Genomic DNA, 19,333 nt, shown 5'->3' with positions numbered 1-19,333 from the left:
AAACAACTAACTGTGCTTTACAGAGCAACATGAACAACTTTCAAGGGCCTGGATTAATTTTTACCATGCTCTCACAAACAGTGGGGCTTACTTCTAGCTTAGCCTTGTCATTCTGAAGTTTCTCAATGGTTTCCATGTACTTCCTTGTCAGGCCATCAACCACAGCTTGGTGCTGGGCTGCTTCTGTCTCCAGAGCGGACAGGCGACTCCTCAGCTCTGCTTCCACATGCTTGTGCTGCTCATCAGCTTCAAAAAACTGAAAAGGAAAGACCATTTTTTTTCTCATGAAGCACCAATACATATAAATGAGAAAGCCAACAGCAGTGATTATTTACTGAGTAACAGCTATATGGTTATATATCCTCTATGCAAAAGCCACAGGTATTATCTCAGTGTATATCAGAAGATATACTTTGGCTATCCCTCCTTCACACATGCAGAAACAGCTTGAAAGGTTGTAACTTATGTCTTACAGTAAATGTGAGATTGAAACATAGAAAGCCTATTCCAAAGCCTGCACCTCTTTTAATCACGAGTTCCTACTTCCTAAAATAGGGAAAGTTCCATCCCTTAATAAGAGTCTGAAACTAAGATTAACAGGCTGGACATGATGGCTCATGCTTATAATCCCATTTTCTCCATTGGCACAGATCAGCAAGAACATGATCAAGACCAGTCTAGACAAAAATGGACAGGGAAAAAGAGAGGAAGGGAAGGGAGAGGGAAAGGAGAAAAGAAGAGTAAATGACAGGGAAGGAAAATGACATTGACAGTTGTACTTAAAAGACTGTGGGATTCATGAAAAATCTATACAGAGACAAAACATACTATTTGTACTATTTTTTCTACTTCTCAGATTGCACATGGAAAATAGATTTTTGTCACCTGTATATGCAACCGTTCATTCTCTTCTATCTTCTTTTGTAGATCTTCATCAAAGACACTCTTCTGCTCTTGACTCAACTGAGAAGAAGATTCTCCACTTTTCTGATGGAAAGAATAAGTTATGTCCACATAACTTTCATCCTTTAGAGAAACATCCTAAGGTACACAGATTCTCTATCACCTTAGTAGCTTGTCTCTTCTATGTGTTCACCATTCCCAAACAATCCTGCAAAAGGTACACAGTCCATCATTTAACTTTTCCTATGAGACACAAATGTAACTGCAAATAGTGTAAAGGGCAGGAAAGCTTAAAAGAGAGAGAGAAGAACATAGAAGGTCATTATTCTTTTCAGAGCAATTTAGAGGTAGTACTATTGGGAAACAGAACAAACCCAGAAGGCTAACAACATAAATACACTAATAAACACCATTTAAATGTGATCTTTAGGCTTGGAAAAGAGAGTTTTGACAATTCTGCAAGTCTGACTTGTTAAACTCCTTTAAGAAATATAGTAAGTTAGGTAACAACATTCATAAAGTTAAGTTTATTCAGAAGTTCACATCAATTTATGAATTTTTAACAAACATAAGCTTGTAAATGAGACTATTGCTAAAAACACTAGGAAAAAACTCAAAGATAGGGCTGGGAGTGTGGCTTAGTGGCAGAGTGCTTGCCTGATATACATGAAGCCCTGGGTTTGATTCCTCAGTACCATATAAACAGAAAAGACAGAAAGTGGCACTGTGGCTCAAGTGGTAGAATGCTAGCCCAGGCTCTGAGTTCAAGCCCAGGCCTGGCAAAAACAAAAAAAGAAAAACAAACTTAACAGTAATGAAAATCCTCTCCCTTTGTTTTTTACTAGTACTAACATCATCTACTGAGAACAATAGCACTATTTAAAATTTAATAATGAAGCCAGGGCGCTGGCGGCGCATGTCCATAATCCTAACTACTCAGGAGGCTGAGAGCTGAGGATCACAGTTCAAAATCTGGTCAGGAAAGTCCATGAGACTCTTATCTCCAATAAGCCACCAGAAAACTGCAAGTGACACTGTGGCTCAAGTGGTAGAGCACTAGCCTTGAGCTGAAGAGCTGAAGGACAGTGCCCAGGCCCAGACCTCCCCCCCCCCCAAAAAAAAAAAGTGAGCAACTGTTTTCATGTAATACACAAACTTCAAATATTCAAGGGAGAGTCTAACAATGATACTGTGTTTAGACATTAGTCACCATCTTCTGCCTTCTTTGTATCATCACTCATCACTTAAAATGAAGTCACCTACTGATCCAATATCAATCTGAAATTAAAAAGCCCTTTGCAAAATGGAGAAGCCATATAAAAAACCAAAAATATTAAATATCCATCAGGTCTGGAACATGACATATGCTACTGAATGACAAACTCAGGGCCCTTAGAGTTTCCAAATTTGGAAGCTTTAATTAAAACTAATGCACAAGTGCTACACACACCTCCTTGTCACACAGTCAGAAGGGACAGAAACAGTCTGGTGAGTGGAGTCTAGATGGCCATTTCTTCCCCAGAGGTTTTTCAGAATTCTTGGGGCATCTGTGTGCATTTTGATAGATTCCCAGGTAGCTCTAATACGTGCCTATTATACCCTCTCTTTCCCTTTCCTTGAACATCAGCACCCCACAGAATTCTCTGTGCAGGGAAATGGGTACGGGAAAGGTGTTAACATACTGTGTGGTAAACATATCCTAGGCACTTTTACGTGACCCATTTAATCCTCACGGGCCTAAAAGCCTTGTCTCAACTTTGCTGATGGAGAAACTGATATAGTCCAACTCCTAAATGAACTAAGTATAGGTTTGCTGCTATTAAATTCTTTAAAACTAATAACTTCTGAATAAAAATGCCCTGAATGTTTACTTACCACACCTTTATAGGAGATGACTGTGTTCTGGACCCTAAGTCCAGATATAATAATAGAACATCAGAGAATCTGGAGGAGAATCTTCTGTTTAAACCATGCCTTCATTGCATGCCTGGGTCATACCAGCTTGCCATTATGGAACCTACCTTGTTCTTCTTGCCCCGAGGTTCACTCAGCGCTAGCTCATCTTGCAGTAGTTCTACCCTCTTGGCAAGCTGCAGATTTCGAAATGTCAAACTGTCCATTTCCTGTTGCAATTTCCTCAGTGACTGATCTCTCATTTTTAGTTGCTCCTGCATCCAAGTGAGGGTTTTGAGGTTCAGAATAAATGAAAAAAGTGATGCTTATTTCACCAAAATACAATCAAGATCTCTTGCTTCAGGGCATTCAAGTTGTTTTTATCTTTTCAGTTCTTACTTTTTTTTTTAGCTTTGTTTTAATGACAAAAATCATCTGTGGGCCAAACCAAGTAAATTTAAAACTAAACAGAAAACAGCAGACACAAAACCTGGGGCTACAAATTTATAAATCTAAATTTTTTAAGAGAGTCCCAGACTTACTAATGATACTCTTCAGTAAGCAAAACTGACAAAGAGTAAGTTCATATTTCCCTTTTTTTCTATAAATCTTCCTAGAACTTAAGTCCGTTGAAGAGCTCCTAGCTCCCATTCTGTGTGCCAGAGGGGCCTATTCCTTGTCCTTTCATTTTTCCTTGTTTTATTCGATTTATTAGCAAATCTTTAAAAAAAAAATAGACACAAAAAAACTCTCCCCACTGCCTGGGCCTGGAGGGTAACCAAGGGCTTCCTGCATATTAGGTTAGCTATATTCCCAGCTCAAAATGAAGTCTTTTCAACACTTATTTTGATATGCCAAAGATAAAAACCAGTATCATTCTAACACAAAAGATAGTTTCAGATACTGTTCTACACCAACTCACTTTAAAGCTAGATGAAAATAAAAACAGAATCTAGAATCCAAACACTTCCTGCTATTTTGTAATACCATAACAGGGCAAGAAATGGAGACATTAAAAGGCATACTGTTTCACACAATTTTTAAAAAGATAAATACTTAGAAAATAGTATCCTAAGTATATTTTTCTGTGAGATTCTGATAACTTTGTGTTCACTGACAATCAGCTACACATGGCCATATGCAACTATATGTTTCAGAAACACATATTTCTTTCACTGAAAAAAAAATTATAAAAAGCTAAGATTGGGATGTAGTTCAGTGGTAAAGAGCTTGCTTAACAAGTATGAGGCCCTGGGTTCAATCCTCAGTACTGAAAAAGACAAAAAAATAAAGAAAGAAAAAAAAAAGCACTTAAAAAAAACCTAAGAGATCAAATTTTAATAAACCAATGACTTAGCCATGATAAAAACAACCTAAATCTATAGCTAGTGTCCATACACTGAGATTATCTGAATGTTGAAAGCAGGACTAAAGGACAGAAAAACGTACTCCTATTAAGCAGGCATTTTTTTCTTCTCTATTGTTTGTTTAAATGTAAACTTGGTCCAATTCAGTTCTAAACTATCATACACCTCAAATTAAAGAAAGTCAAATTAATGAATAATAGTTACTGTCAGGAACTTCTATGGTAACATAATATTCTCACCAAAAGAATTGGCAAACTGTCAGTTGTACAATAATTATAATGATTATTGTAAAGAATTAGTAAAATAGAAAGTAATTTCTTTTCATTGTCATAAGTTACCACCAGGCAACTATAAGTTGCCTGAAGCTTCAACTCCACCAACCAATCATTCATTTCAGAACTTTATCCTAATTTCTCTTACAACTCAGCAAGTGGTTGATAGTGTTATCAACCACTGTAGAACTGCTGTGAACACTTAAAGATAATGGATCTAGTATACTTAGCACAAAGCTTGCCACATAAATGTTTTGGGGTCAGAGCTACCTAAGTGCAGCTACCAGGATACAACCAGTGGTTGAAGAGCTTCTCCAGAAAGACACCAGAGAAAAAAGTGCTACTCCCATCTGTCTAACAAGAAAGAGAAATCACAAGCAAATGGCCAGAGAGAGATAGTATATTTAACTGAAATTTAGTCAAGAAGTCTATAACCTGGATTTAATTTATCCACTTAAAAGCATAACTCAGCAGATAGGTACTGATGGCTCATGCCTGTAATCCTAGCTACTCGGGAGGCTGAGATCTGAGAATTGCCATTGGAGCCAACTTGGGCAAGAACAGTCCTAGGGACTTTTATCTCCAATTAACCACAAAAAGTGGGAAGTGGAGCTATAGCTTAAGTAATAGAGTACTAACTTTAAGCAAAAGAGCTCAGGGACAGCATACAGGCCCCAAGTTCAAGCCCCAGTACACACACACACACACACACACACACACACACGCCCCAAGTTCAAGCCCCAGTACACACACACACACACACACACACACACGCCCCAAGTTCAAGCCCCAGTACACACACACACACACACACACACACACACACACACACACACACACACACACACAACACACATACACACACACACACGCACACAAAGGTATCACTAAGCAAAGTTTATTATATGCCTCAGTGCTCTGATTAAAAGAGCTATTACTACTAAGTAGCACAACTAAAGGCAAGATTAATGGACTAGGTGACTTCCATATTCCATTTATTAGGACCCATCTGCTAAGAGCTGGGGACACAAGATATGAATGTGATCCGGCCTTCTCAACTGCTGTCTGGGGATGACTAGATACGAAGCTCCATTCATCCAGATGCACTGGGCTAAATAAAGGCCTTGAGGTACAGAAGAAATGCATTAGATAAAAGTCAAATCATACTTTTTAGTAGCTTTTAGTGAAGGAAATCAAATGTTCATACCTAAGGTAATAAAATGTTCATACCTAAGGTAATAAAATATAACAGTAATTCCATCCCCTATTCCTAGTGAATCAGTATCAGAAGTAGGACTTTAACCCTGAAACCCAGCTGAATTCTGTGTTTTCAGCATGTTAAAACATAACAACCCTTCACAACACAAAGACCAGACTGCATACCTTTAAAGCAGCAGAATTTGCCTGTTCATCCACAACACCTTTTTTTAGGACTTGATTCTGAGCCCGAAGCTGAAAACAGGGAGAACAAAAAAATTTTTAATATAAAACTTTGTAACCAGAATATCACTTACAAATTACTTTAGAGGAGTCATTATATTTAGATAACTAAACATTTTCTCATATACAGACATGCATACAATATAAACACATAGTATAAACAAAGTAAGTGAAATGGTTATTATAGTTCACCATTTTATGAACAAAGACTCACAGGCTGAGTTCCCCAACAACATGAAACTAATCAGTGGCAAAACTGGGACTAACTAGACATGGTAGCTCACATCTATGATTCCAGTACTCAAGAAGCCAAAGCAGTGAGACTGTGAGTTCAAGGCTAGCCTGGGCTACATAGAAAATCCAATGCTAGTTTGGGGCTACAAAGGGAGGCTCTGTTTCAAAAACAAATTAAAAAAAGAAAAAAAAGAAAAAAAAGAAAAACCACTGGGTCTAAAATTCTGTCTCCAACTTCTATACACCATTCTTCATATGAAACTAAATTATATCCCTAAATAAAAAACAATACAATAAATAACAGAATACTGAATAGGCCATTTTCCTTTAAATTCTGGCATGCTGTCCATTTGTAAAATTCATACAGTTAGAGAACCATTGATAAGAATTGTACAGAAAATGTACATCAAAATGTAGGTCACCAACAAACCCAGTGGGACACTGTAGCTAATATTAGTCATGAAAATGTCATCACAGACAGTGGCCTTAGGAATGGTAGGCAATTATTATCAGCCAGCAGCAGCAGCAATGTATGAAGCAATTAAGAAGCAGGTTCAATTTGCAAAATGATCTTAGTATCCACTTACATTTGAAAGATCATTATACACTGAACATTACATCATCCCAAGTACTTTTCATGTGTTACCTTGTCTAATCCTCACTGTCCTTCGAAGTAAAGTTCTAATTATCTCTATTCTAGAGATGAGGCACAGAAAAGGGAGGTGGAAATGCTGAATTCCTATCTTGGCAGTTTTGATTCCATCGTCACAATGCCAGCTAGACAACACTGACTACTATGTCATAAGCTATGTTAGAGAAAAGCATTGGGCTGGTGAAGGGGGGAAAGCCTTAGGAGAAGGAAAACGAGCTTCTTTCCACAGTTCAGTATTAAAAGTTGATGTATATAATGTTATTTTAAATAAAGTACACAAAAATTATACTGTTGGATGTTTTTTACTGATATCTACATCTGTATAACCACCACTGGCAGTTTTATAAGATAAAAATCCACTTCCATAGTAAGAGGAACATATTCTCAGCTATACATTCATTAAAGCTCAACACAGCTAATAATCTGAGAGTTCAGCAGAGACCAGAAATGACCAGATTTTTCTTCTCTGGGAAACTGAAAGAATGGGACAATCTTTTCTACCAGCTTTTAAAAAAAAAAAAAATCAGTTTTAATAGGTGCGGGTCGCATATCACTGTAATCCCAGCATTTAAGAAACTGATGCAGGAGGATTTCAAGTAAGAGGCCAGCTTGGGCTACAAAGCTACATAGTCCAGAGCCTGGGCTACACAGCGGGACCTTGTCTAAAGGGGAAAAAAAACTCTTTGTAATTCCGTATAGCTCAGATTAGGCTCCGGAGAACAGAGAACTGACTCTAGTGGAGCCAAAAGGACAGGAACATTTGAGTGGTAAACCTTAAACTGAAACATCAAACAAAATTTAAGATTATAAGAAGATGAATATCTTCTACTTTGGGAAAGTCAAAAATTACAGATCACTGCTACAACAGAAACCAGATCCAAATCTTTGCTTTGCTGTACACAATACAAACTTGAGAAATTCACTGGCCCTTTTATGCTTCAGCCACTTAGTTAATAGTATTATTGTATGGACCTGACCCTATCTTCCTTCTTGTGAGCCAAATAGGAGACCTACGTCAAAGCATTTTCTGAACTAGACAATGTTCCACAAATGGAAACAGCTCTTCTAGTTAGACGGGACTCACAGCAACAACAGGCATATTTATTACAGTTTGTCTGGTTTGAAGCACTGTTCTAAATGATATGGGAGTCAAAGATGTGGTGCTTGTTTTAAAAGAGCTTATCATTTACAGCAGAAAATAAAACAGTAAAACATGAGCAATGTAGGCATTTCCTACTCTTAAAAAAGAAGCATAGACACAAGTCCTCTAGAAATGGTGTTGGCAAAGTCTAAGGGCCAGTTGGCCTGTAATCCATTTTGAAGTTGTGCTGGATCACAGCCCTACTCCAACATCTCTGCTACTGTACAACAGAATAGAGTGGCCAAGACAGAAACCGCACATCCTCAAGCCTGAAGTGCTTACTGTTTGGCTCTTTACAGAAAAAGATTGCTGACCTCTGCTCTGGAGTTCAAAAGGGAAAGTACTAGCTGGGCGCCAGTGGCTCACACCTATAATCCTAGCTACTTAGGAGGCTGAGATCTGAGGATCTCGGTTCAAAGCCAGCCCGGGCAGGAAAGTCCATGAGACTCTTATCTCCAATAAACTACTTGAAAACCGCAAGTGGCACTGTGGCTCAAGCGGTAGAGCACTCACCTTGAGCTGTAGAGGCAGGGACTGCATCCAAGCCCAGAGTTCAAGCCCCATGACCAACCAAAAAAAAAAGAGGGAAAGTACTAGTGCAGTATCCATCATGTACTAGTCTACTTTTTAAGCAATATCAGTAAACTCACGGATAATGGCAGACTTAGTATTTTCACACCCACAAAGCCAAAGAGAGCAATGTCATCTCACACACCTGTCCTACCTGATCTAGTATGTTTTGTGTGCCCAGCAACTGCTTTAAGCTCAAAATTTACTAAACTATTTCCTGTAAGAACAGACCACAGTAATTAAAAAAAAAAAAGTCACTTTACATTTTAAGATATAATTAAGGCTACATAAAGCAAAATGAATAGACCACTTTGTTACAAAGCAAAAAGGGTAAGTGGAAGTGTGACTCAATTGGTAGAGCATTAGCCTTGGAAGTTCAGGGAGCCAGGCAAGAGTGTAAGGCTGGAGTTCAAACCTCAGTACTAGCAGGGAGGGAAGGAGGGAGAGAGAAAGAGAGGGAGAGAGAGAAAGAGAGAGGGAGAGAAAAGGAAGGAAGAAAGGAAGAAAGGAAGAAAGAAGGAAAGAAGAAAAGGAAGGAAGGAATAGAAAATAAAGGAACTTTCAAATAATTGTTTATATCTCATTATAACAAATAATAACTTTGTAACTGATTATAAAAAATTGTATTTCTTGCTAAACAAGTGAAATATGGCTTCAATCAAACTATTTAACAGAAAACACCATTTTGTAGAAATGCGTATCTAAATGCTTTTCCATTCTTTAGGTTAAGAAAGGACCGTGCCCCCTGAACTGCCTGTGTGGCATCTGCTGCCTCTCTGCAGCCCGGCAGAACCAGTCACTCCTGCTGCACTGCTGACCCAGAGGCCTGCCAAACGCTGCAATGAGCTCAGTGTGGTCCTTTAAGACCCACCTTCCTCCCTGCACTTAACACAGTGTGCAAGAGCATGGGGATTTTCTTTTACATCCAGTTAAAGACCTCCAGGTAGGCACTAGTGACTCTAGGAGACAAATCTGGAGACTCTCAGGCATACTGAGGCGAGAATATAGTCTGAAGTCTCTATTAGACAGCAACACCCTCCTGAAGACAACACAGCCTCTTCCCTGCAGCCTAACACTGGGTAGAGCTCCATTGGGTAGAGGAATAGCACCTCTGCATTCCAACTCAGATATTCTCTAATTGTTTTAAACCTCATTTTTGCCGTTGTCTTACAATCTTCAGACTAACTTTACCTTTGACTTTGAAATAATGGCCCAACTTGTTCTTCCTCCACGACTTTCCCTAACCTTGCCCTACTGCCTACCTGAGCTTGCTCCTCAGTTCCTCTAGCACCTACTGGTAGCAAGATACCTCATTAAACTGCTCCATCTTAACTCAGAAGCCATAAATTTCACATTTACTGATTTGTTTATGATTTCTATATTCATCTCCTATCTGCCACCTTAAACTATTCATGTTGTAGAAAACATTTTCCTTGTATTTCATGCTTATGATGAAAAATCAATATTGTGGATACAGAAAGATTTCAATAAGGTTTTATCCACTTAATCCAGTTAAGTACTGTATATAAGAGGAGTTTAAACATAATGTAAGAGACTGTCATCATTTTCCAGTTTTTTCCTAAGACTCTTCTCCAAATGATTCAAACCTCATGGTCCAACTGGACACCAGGAATTCTCAAAAGCCCTGAGTCAAACTCTTCAGTAACCTAGGCCCTACCTGCTCTGTGTGACTGTCATTTTGGAATTAAATAGCCTCAGCCAGGTCACTCATACAGCCGCTTCTCTAGACAGTTCCACAGGCCACTTTGACAAACTGACAGGATAATTGGCCTAAGAACTGAGGATTTATGACCTTTAATCACAAACTGTTAAAAGATTTGGTGGAAAATGAGAAATGATGCAATTTCTCAGCTAACCTTCAACTACGTTCTGTAGTAGAACCATTCTTGCATGGGTGAATTCACACAGAACATTTTTTTTCTTTTTTCTTTTCTTTCTTAATTTTTTTTTTTCTTGGTCAGTCATGGGGCTCAAACTCTGGGCGTGGGCGCTGTCCCTCAGCTCTTCAGCACAAGGCTAGCACTCTACCACTTGAGCCACAGCACCACTTCGGGTTTTCTGGTGGTTTATTGGGGATAAAAGTCTCACAGACTTTCCTGCCCAGGCAGGATTGATCCATGATCCTCAGATCTCAGCTTCCCGAATAGCTAGAATTACCGGCGCCCGGCTCATGCAGAACATTTAGACACTTATACATGTTTTACAACCCTGTCTGGAAAAAAAAAATCTTTAAGCATACAGCTTTTCTTCACTACAAAGAAATGTGTGTAATAGGCAACTCTAAGTCTCAACAAACTCAATTCAAAGCTTCAGCATACTGAAGCTATCTGCAGACCTAAACTATTGCAGTATGCCCTGGCTGATTCTAAAACTCCTTCAGTTCCATTATTTGAAATATTCAAAGGTGCTAAGAGTATCACCTGGGCACTCTGCCCACCCCAAATAAAGGATTAGGGATCATGCCCGCTGCTCTCCCCAGGCAGGTCATTTAAATTAATTTAAATTCCACTAGGCTACATAATGTGTACCAGTGATGGGTTATTTGTAACTGATACAGGAAGAACTTCCTCTCAGACCTCTCTTGAATAAAACCCTTTCTCCTATTCCTGTTCCCATGTAGGGAAACTTGCTAGGACAAACCTCCAACCCCCAACTCCTGTCCTATGTGCAAGTCAGTTGGACTACAGAGCATGAATAGCATATCCCTTGTCTCCCCAGGGCTTTACTATTCAGAGTTGGTCTTCAGGTGGCTACAAGGGCATCAGTTGGGAACAGATTCAGGCCCCATCCCAGACCTACTAAACCAGAATCTGCAGTGTAACAAGATCTTCCTATGAGTCACACGGACATTAACATCTGTGATGTTCCACTCTAGAGCCTAAGCTAGCACTATCCAACAGGGTAGACAATCACCATCTGTGTCTATTTAAATTATTTAACAGGGGGCTGGGAAGGTGGCTCAGTGGTAGAGCGCTTGCCTTGCATGCCTGAGGCCCTGGGTTCAATTCCCCAGCACCACATAAGAAAAAAGAAAAAAGCCGGAAGTGGCGCCATGGCTCAAGTGGTAGAGCACTAGCCTTGAGCTGAAGAGCTGAGGGACAGCACCCAGGCCCAGAGTTCAGGCCCCACGACCGGACCCAAAAATAAATAAATAAATAAATTATTTAACAGTACATAAAATCTAAAATCCCATTCCTCAGCCACATTAACTTCATTTTCAGTGCTTAATTTCAATACATGGTTACCTTGCTGGACAGCACCAAGAAAGAACATTTTTCATGTCATGGAAAGTTCCATCAGACAGCACAAAACACAAAACCGTAGTTGCCAATCCAACTTTAATAGTGAATCCTACATACAAGGACACCAGGTTAAAAAAAGCTGGTATTCTTGTTTTCATCCAGCCTAGCTCCTGAGTCGGATCCTTTAGAGCAGGTGACTGATTAACCAGATTCTGCTTACTATTTGGAGTGCAAACACAAGGGAACACAACTGACCCTTTCCCAATAGAAGTAGCTTTATACTAAGAGTGTAAGTAAAAAAAAAAAATAAAAAAAAAAAAAAAAAAAAAAAGTTCCCAAAAGCAATCATCATCATAACTAAGAAGTATCCATTGCAAAGTAAAATGTTAGAGAAGGAACAGATATTTGGCTTCCCCATTGAAGCCAAATGGAAGCCTCATGGAACCTTAACAAAAGCTGCTTTGTGACTACTACTCAAGTTTAGCATGTGTGGTGGTTTAGATGTTGTGTCTCCCAAAGGTCCCTATGTAAAATCTTGGTCCCTCCATGGTCATACTGGAGGTACCATGTACCTTTAAGAAGAAGTACCCTGCTGGGCGCTGGTAATCCTAGCTACTTAGAAGGCTGAGATCTGAGGATTGTGGTTCAAAGCCAGCCTCGGCAAGAAAGTCCGTGAAACTCTTATCTCCAATAAACCACCAGAAAACCAGAAGTGGCACTGTGGCTCAAGTGGTAGAGCGCTAGCCTTGAGCTGAAGAGCTGAGGGACAGAGCTCATGCCCAGAGTTCAAGCCCCATGACCAGAGAAAGAGGAGGAGGAGGAGGAGGAGGAGGAGGAGGAGGAAGAGGGGGAGGAGGAGGGGGAGAAGGAGGGGGAGGAGGAGGGGGAGGAAAAGGGGGAGGAGGAGGAAGAGGAGTACCCTTACAGCAGGAGGAGGAGGAGGAGGAGGAGGGGGAGGAGGGGGAGGAGGGAGAGGAAGAGGGGGAGAACCCTTACTGGATGCCAGTGGCTCCTACCTACAATCCTAGCTATTTGGGAGGCTGAGACTACAAGGATCATGGGTCTAGATAAGTCCAGGCAGAAAAGTCAAGAGAGACTGCATCTCAATAGAAGAAACTGGGTATGGTGGCATGCACCTGTCATCCAGGCTATGATGGGAAGCAAAACCAGGAAGATCGCAATCCAGGTATACATCACAACAGAAAGTGAAAACAAAGCACAAAAAAGAGCTGGGGTGGGGGTGACGGTGACAGAGTGCCTTTTAGCAAAAGTAAGGCTCTAAGTTCAAACCAGTACAGCCAAAACAGAGTAAACTAGCGAGTTGGGGGGGGGGGGGTATTCTTTGTGGGAAGTCCTTAAGCTACTGAGGATATGTGCTGTGATGCCACGTGACTCCCTGTCCCTCTCTACTTCCGGTTCCATGTATAATCACGTGCTTGATCCTACTGTGTTCCCACCATTGCCATTCACCAGGTGCCATGGGTAATCCAGGCACATTTGAGTCAGGCTTCACTGAGGTTACATTATGCTATGTGGACTTGTAAACCAAAGGTTCTTTTGTTGTTGTTTTTGGGGGGGTTTTGCCAGTCCTGGGGCTTGAACTCAGAGTCTGAGCACTGTCCCTGAGCTTCTTTTGCTCAAGGCTAGCACTCTACCACTTGAACCACAGAACCACTCCTGGCTTTTTCTGTTTATGTGGTGCTAAGGAATTGAACCCAGGGCTTCATGCATGCTAGGGAAGCACTCTACCAGTGAGCCACCTTCCCAGTGATCTTTTGTCTAAATCAGCTCTCTTGGGAATTCTGTTGTAGCAACACAAAGCATCTTAATACAGCACACAGAACAATTTGTCACAACAGCTAGGTCCTACTACTAATTTTCAGTAGGTTCAGGTCAAAGGTGATCTTAGGAGTCTGCATGTCTAACTCATTCTCAGATGCTGATTATGGGGGCCAGGACCCACACTTTAGAAGCACTGACCCAAGGTAACACAAACATTGGGAAGACCCTGAAATATGCTTACACACATGGTGCCAGACAAGAGTGCTCCTTCAAGGAAAGCAAGCTAAAATCAAATGAGCCAGAACTGAGTACAGGTCATTAGGAGTACAGTGAATAAAGGAAGAATTAAACTACAATGCAGTAACTGAGGCCCTTATTAGCTTTCCCTTGCGTGCTAGAGTGGTACCTTGCAACTCTACCCATTGACATTTAAAACCAGCCTCTACACACCTTCTTCCTCTCCAAACTCTACTAAATATGATTTGTTGTTGGGTTTTTTTGTGTTTTGTTTTCTTTGGGGGGGGGGGGGCGGGGGATGCATTCCAGTACTGGGACTTGAAGTCAGGGCCTGAATGCTGTCTCTCAGCTTTTTCCTCCCACAGCTGACATTCTACCACTTAAGCAACAGCTCCACTTCCAGCTTTCTGGTGGTTAATTGGAGATGAGTCTCAGGAACTTTCCTGCCAAGGGTGGCTTCAAACTGTGATCTTCAGATCTCAACCTCCAAGAGTAGCTAGGATCACAGGTCTGAGCCATTGACGCTCAGCTCTTGAACCTGATATTTTTAAAGTCTCTAATGGTTTATTTGCCAAACAAACTACTGGAGTCTTATTCTGCATTTTTACTAATCTTTCCATACTACTTTGTTTCAGCAACTCATTTGCCTCATAATTCTCATCCGCTTTTGGCCCCCAGAGTTCATCCTTTATCTAACTACATTTAGACTCTTATAGAAGCTCCTCCAGAGCACAGTGTTTTGGTTTGTATAAACTGCTCAGTAGGAAAGATGATGACTACAATTCGTAAGGAAGGAAGGGCCCTTTCCTGGAGTACAGGCTGAGATGGGGTTCTGCAAATGTCCTTGGGTTTAGGATCAAGCCTGCTTTTCTCCTGATATGTAGGCTTCCTTCTATAGAGTAACAGGAAACCTTTCTTCTTAGCATTCTGAATAAGGCAAAAGAACAACGTAACTAAATCAGCCACAATTTCTGCCACATGCGAGGTAATAAAAAGGGAAAGGGGCACAGGAATGCAAAGGACATAGATCTTGTCTAGAAACTGCTAAGCACTAAAACTGACAGAGAGTACATGCATGACTTTTTTTCTTTTTAACAGACTGAGGTTTGAACTCAGTTCTGTCTGCACTTACTAGGCAGGTGCTCCACTAGGCCATCAGCCCTTTCTCATCCTGGTATTTTTGAGATAGGACCTCTCTTCCTGCCCAGGCATGTGTCCCAACTGTGAGCTCCTTCTTTTAGGTTTTTCACAGGCATCACTGAGGCCAGGATGACAGGCATATGCCACAAACCCAGCTTCTTCCATTGAGATGGAATCTCTCTTGATGTTTCCTCATAGACTAGCCTAGAACCATGATCCTCCCAATCTCAGCCTCCCGAGTACCATGAGCCACCAGTGCATGGTTCACATGAAATCAGCCTCGTCTTCTAAGTTCTGAAGTTCCTTTCACATTGCAACTAAAAGAATGAGGACTATTTGGCTCTACTGAGGAGATGACTCCAAGTTTGTGAGACTTACTATCACAGTCCCATTAATATTTCTTAATATTTCCCAGCACATCTTTCTCTTGGGTATTCCTACATGGCTACCCTAATTAACTGTCAAAGTTCATCTTCAGGAGAATTACCTGAAAGTGTTAGCCTTTCCCCTCACTTTTAGCCAATTCAGCTCCATTAGAAACTTTCAGCAATTACCCCCAGCATCATTTAAAACTAACATGTGAGCCACATAACTTTAACATGCCCTCCAACCCTCAATTCTATGACCACATCTAACTTTGAATATACCCCATTTCCAACAGAAATCTGCTTCCTGCTGCCCACATCAGTCAGTGACCTCAGAAAATTCAGGGACAACTCAGTCTCCCTCATTCACCAAGCCATAATAAATGAAACCTGAGAAGAACCTCATATGTTCTTTGTATCTTCCTAGGCTTAGTGCTATACATAAAAGAGGCACACAAAAGAGAAGAGAAAAAGAGAAGCTAAAAAGTATTGTGGATCATAATTTCTCCTCTTTGTCCTAAATTCACTAACTTTTTTTTTTAAATCCTGTATTACCCTCCCTAAAACCATTCCAACATGCTACTGTCTGGCCTTCTTTTCTCCTATCGTTCTCTATTTCAATCTGTCCTCCATGTAGTTACAATTTCCATCCCAAACGTAATGCCATTCCCCCACTAACAACCTTTCGATCATTTTCTATTACTGAAAAGGTAAATTTGGGGGCACACTAACTCCATCACTCTGGAGGCCTAGGCAGGAGATCACCATGACCTGGGCCAGCCTGGACTACATAGGGAAAAGTTCACACTTATTTGACATCCACAATCCTTCATGATCTGATTCAAGCCCATTTCACCACTCCTGCCATGCATGTTATCTTACGCAGCTTTCAGGTCAGCACACATAGGCTGTTCCACTTGCCTAGAAAATTACCAACCTCTTCTCTTCCTTTCCCACTTTCTATTCCCTAACATCTACCCTTGCCTGATGACCTCTCTTCCATGCTTCCTTTGAACAACACTTGTTCTGTATCATAATTATACAAGGTTTGAAGATTCTACTAAAGTTGACTTCTGCAGCTGGAACCTGCCTAGGACCCTGGCAGACAGCTCACAGGAGGCATATAACAAGTATCTGTTGAAGAAGCTTATATATCCAAAAGAATAAAATCTCTCAAAGTTTTTTTTTGGGGGGGGGGTTGTTGCCTTGGGAGACTATACCATTATTCAGCAAGGTAGTCACTGCTCTGAACCCTGTGGAACCCCTTTTTCTATTTGGAATTGCGGTCTGAGCTCATTTACTCACCAGAAAAGAATAACCGTTGCATTACTTTTCTTTTTCTTTTTTTTTTTTTTTTTGAATGCTGAGTTTGAACTCAGGGCCTTTGCTCTTGCTTGTTTTTTCACTCAAGGCTAGTGCTTTACATTGAGCCATACCTCCACTTCTGGCTTTTTGCTAGAATCTTCCAGATTTATCTGTCCAGGCTGACTTCAAACCACAGTCCTCAGATCTCAGCCTTCCTGAGTAGCTAGGATTACAAGCATGAAGCCACTGGAACCCCAGCAATTCCATTACTTCATATGCATTAACTACTTTCGGTCAAAAATAACAGAAACAAATTTGAACACTGTCATCCTGCACCTACCCCACTTCATCATATGGACTTTGCTCTAAACTTCTGGCTCTTTCAAATAAGGAAGTTCTCCTTTCAAAGGGTGAAAATTTGCTACCACTGACAGTGTGCCACAGGATCTAAAGATAATTTCAAACAAAATGCAACAGTTTTGCCCACACTGGAATAAGCGTGCTATCTCTAGTGGATGGTGAAGATGAGTGTAAATGTTGCTTGCAGACTTTTATATATGCGTTTAGTGGCAAAGCACAATGTCCTGGATTCGATCTCCAGAACACAAAAAAGAAGACAAAAAAAAAAAGAATACAGTTTAAAAAATTCATTTCAATGAAATCTTAAGGGGAATTTTTGGAAAAGGTGCTTCAAACTCTCCAAATTGTAAAGCTCATTGAAAACTAAGCCTAGACTAGTGAATCAACTTCCAAAGATGTCACATTCAACTTTAATAACTTCATCAGAATATGCATAAGGCAGAAACACCCAATCGAGAAAGTGCACCACCCTCGTCCAAGAAAGGCAGGTTCTGTGAACACAGCGACAAAAGGGCAGGTCCTTACTTTGCTTAATCCAACACGTATGAAGCACCAGCTGGATGCTTTACCCTATTTCAGGTGAAGGAAGGACCACAGAGGGAAAAGGACCAAACCCTAGCATTCAAGCTGTCAAAAATCATTGCAGGCGGAATCCTGCCAAAGCACCAGAATGGAATACATTCGTAACCACCCATCCCCGGCGAAACAGTTCTCAGGAAAGACACACGGATCTGGGTGGGGGTGGATAAACATCTATCCACACGGATCTGGGTGGGGGTAGACAAATATCTATCCTCTAGCCATTCCAGCAGGACGAGAGCCTGGCAGATTTTCCCCATCCCCTGGGCTGGTCAAACCTCGAGGGTTAGAGCTGGCCCCACCTCTCTCCCTGCCCCTCCCCGGCCAGCACCCGAGGCAAAAGCCAGGATTCACACGGCATCCCAGTCTACGCCAAGGAGAGGGAGAATCAAACTCCAGCTCGGATCTGCAGCAATGCACACGGACCAGACACCGCCCGGCCCCATCTCCTGGGAGCTGCAGGTGGAGGCATGGAAATGGTGGACGGAGGAGGAGGAGGGGTGAGGAGGGGCGCGCTCGCATGCCCCCCCCGGGTCCCCCCACGACACCACAAGTCGCTGCCAAAGCAACCCGAGGCCGCAGGGCCAGGGACCCCCTCACTCCCCGCCCACGGTGGATACCTTTGAGTACTCCTGAGCCAGCTTCTGGTACTTCCCCTGCAACTCAGCCGAGGCCATGGCCTCCCCCGCCCCGGCCAGGCCGGGCTGCCCAGGCCGCTCAGCCCCGCCCCCCGCCCCCAACCCCAGACGCGCTCCCGGGTTTGGCTCAGCCAGCGTCTGCAGCTTGGCCACAGCCGCCGCGCCTCCTCCTCCTCCACTTCCGGGTTCCCGGGGTGGGAGGAAGGTAGAGTGGGCCTCGGAGGGGGCGGGGCGAGCCGTGAGGGCGGGGAAACGTCTTGACGTCATGCCGCGTCCTCCCTCGTCCAAACCCCCTCACGCGCGCGCGGCCTTACTGGCGCGCCCGGGCTCTGCCTCTGGGACTCCAGAGACGCCATCTTGGGCCATGCGTCAAGATGGCGACCTGGGAGGGAGCAAGGGGAAATCAGTCGAGACCGAGAATGAGGAGGGCCTACGGAGTGGGCGGAGTCCGAGGAGAGCGAGAGAGAGAGACCGAGGGAGCGAAGCACCGAGGACCGGAAGAAGAAACATTCCAAGTAGCGTCTCCCGAACCCTGGCCCACCCCACCCGGGGTTGTCATGGCAACCGCATGGCTTGGGATGGTTCTGTCTCTGCGGAGCGCGGAGACCTGGGCCTGCCGCTCGGTCGATCTCTGCTCTGGGTAGCATCCAGCGTGCAGTCGGCTTTGTAAGCTCCCAGCCCGCTCCCCTCCGCTCCTGACGAGACTTTCCCATCTTTAGGGCTTTGACATTGAGATCTCTTTGTGCCCATTAGCTACCCACACCCTGCGCCCCTCCGTCCCGCCCGGGCGCCGGGCCCCGGGCCCCGCCGGTGTGCGCCCGGCCCGCGTGCGCCCCCCCCCCGGCCCGCGTGCGCCCCCCCCCGGCCCGCGTGCGCCCCCCCCCGGCCCGCGTGCGCCCCCCCCCCGGCCCGCGTGCGCCCCCCCCCCGGCCCGCGTGCGCCCCCCCCGGCCCGCGTGCGCCCCCCCCGGCCTCCCCGCACCCGGCTCCCGCCTCAGGCCCACCCCCTCACCGCAGAGCCTGCTTCACCTGGTTAGAGTAAAAGGCATAAGGAAATTTCGGTCGTAATTCTGGCCATGCATGTAGACATTGCGGTCCTTAATAGTTTAAAACAGTTTAAAGAGAACTGAAGCAAACACTGCCCAGCCTGAGATGCTTTATGATGCTTTTGCTTCCATTAAAAGCTGCTTCCA

The 19,333-nt window shown here is 42.9% G+C and overlaps 1 protein-coding gene across 2 annotated transcripts in view; it reads right to left on the bottom strand.

The window, feature by feature from the left end:
* The window catches only part of Ppp1r21 (protein phosphatase 1 regulatory subunit 21), a 67,015-nt gene extending 48,762 nt beyond the window's left edge, over nt 1–18,253 (bottom strand). The window contains exons 1-5 of one of the 2 annotated variants that reach the window (XM_070025556.1): nt 18,124–18,253; nt 5,819–5,887; nt 2,925–3,071; nt 886–987; nt 92–256 (exon numbers count right to left, since the gene is read on the bottom strand). In XM_070025556.1, coding sequence (XP_069881657.1) covers nt 92–256; nt 886–987; nt 2,925–3,071; nt 5,819–5,887; nt 18,124–18,180 — 540 coding nt within the window. In that variant the 5' untranslated portion in view covers nt 18,181–18,253. Of the gene's footprint in view, nt 1–91; nt 257–885; nt 988–2,924; nt 3,072–5,818; nt 5,888–11,738; nt 11,796–18,123 lie in introns of those variants that run through there. The other variant, XM_070025557.1, reaches the window with a different exon arrangement.
* Nucleotides 18,254–19,333: the final 1,080 nt, after the last annotated feature.

Source organism: Dipodomys merriami, unplaced genomic scaffold (assembly GCF_024711535.1).
Source record: "Dipodomys merriami isolate MVZ:Mamm:240054 unplaced genomic scaffold, mDipMer1.0.p SCAF_17, whole genome shotgun sequence".
Taxonomy (NCBI): Eukaryota; Metazoa; Chordata; class Mammalia; order Rodentia; family Heteromyidae; genus Dipodomys; species Dipodomys merriami.
This window is presented reverse-complemented; position numbering and strand designations above follow the sequence as displayed.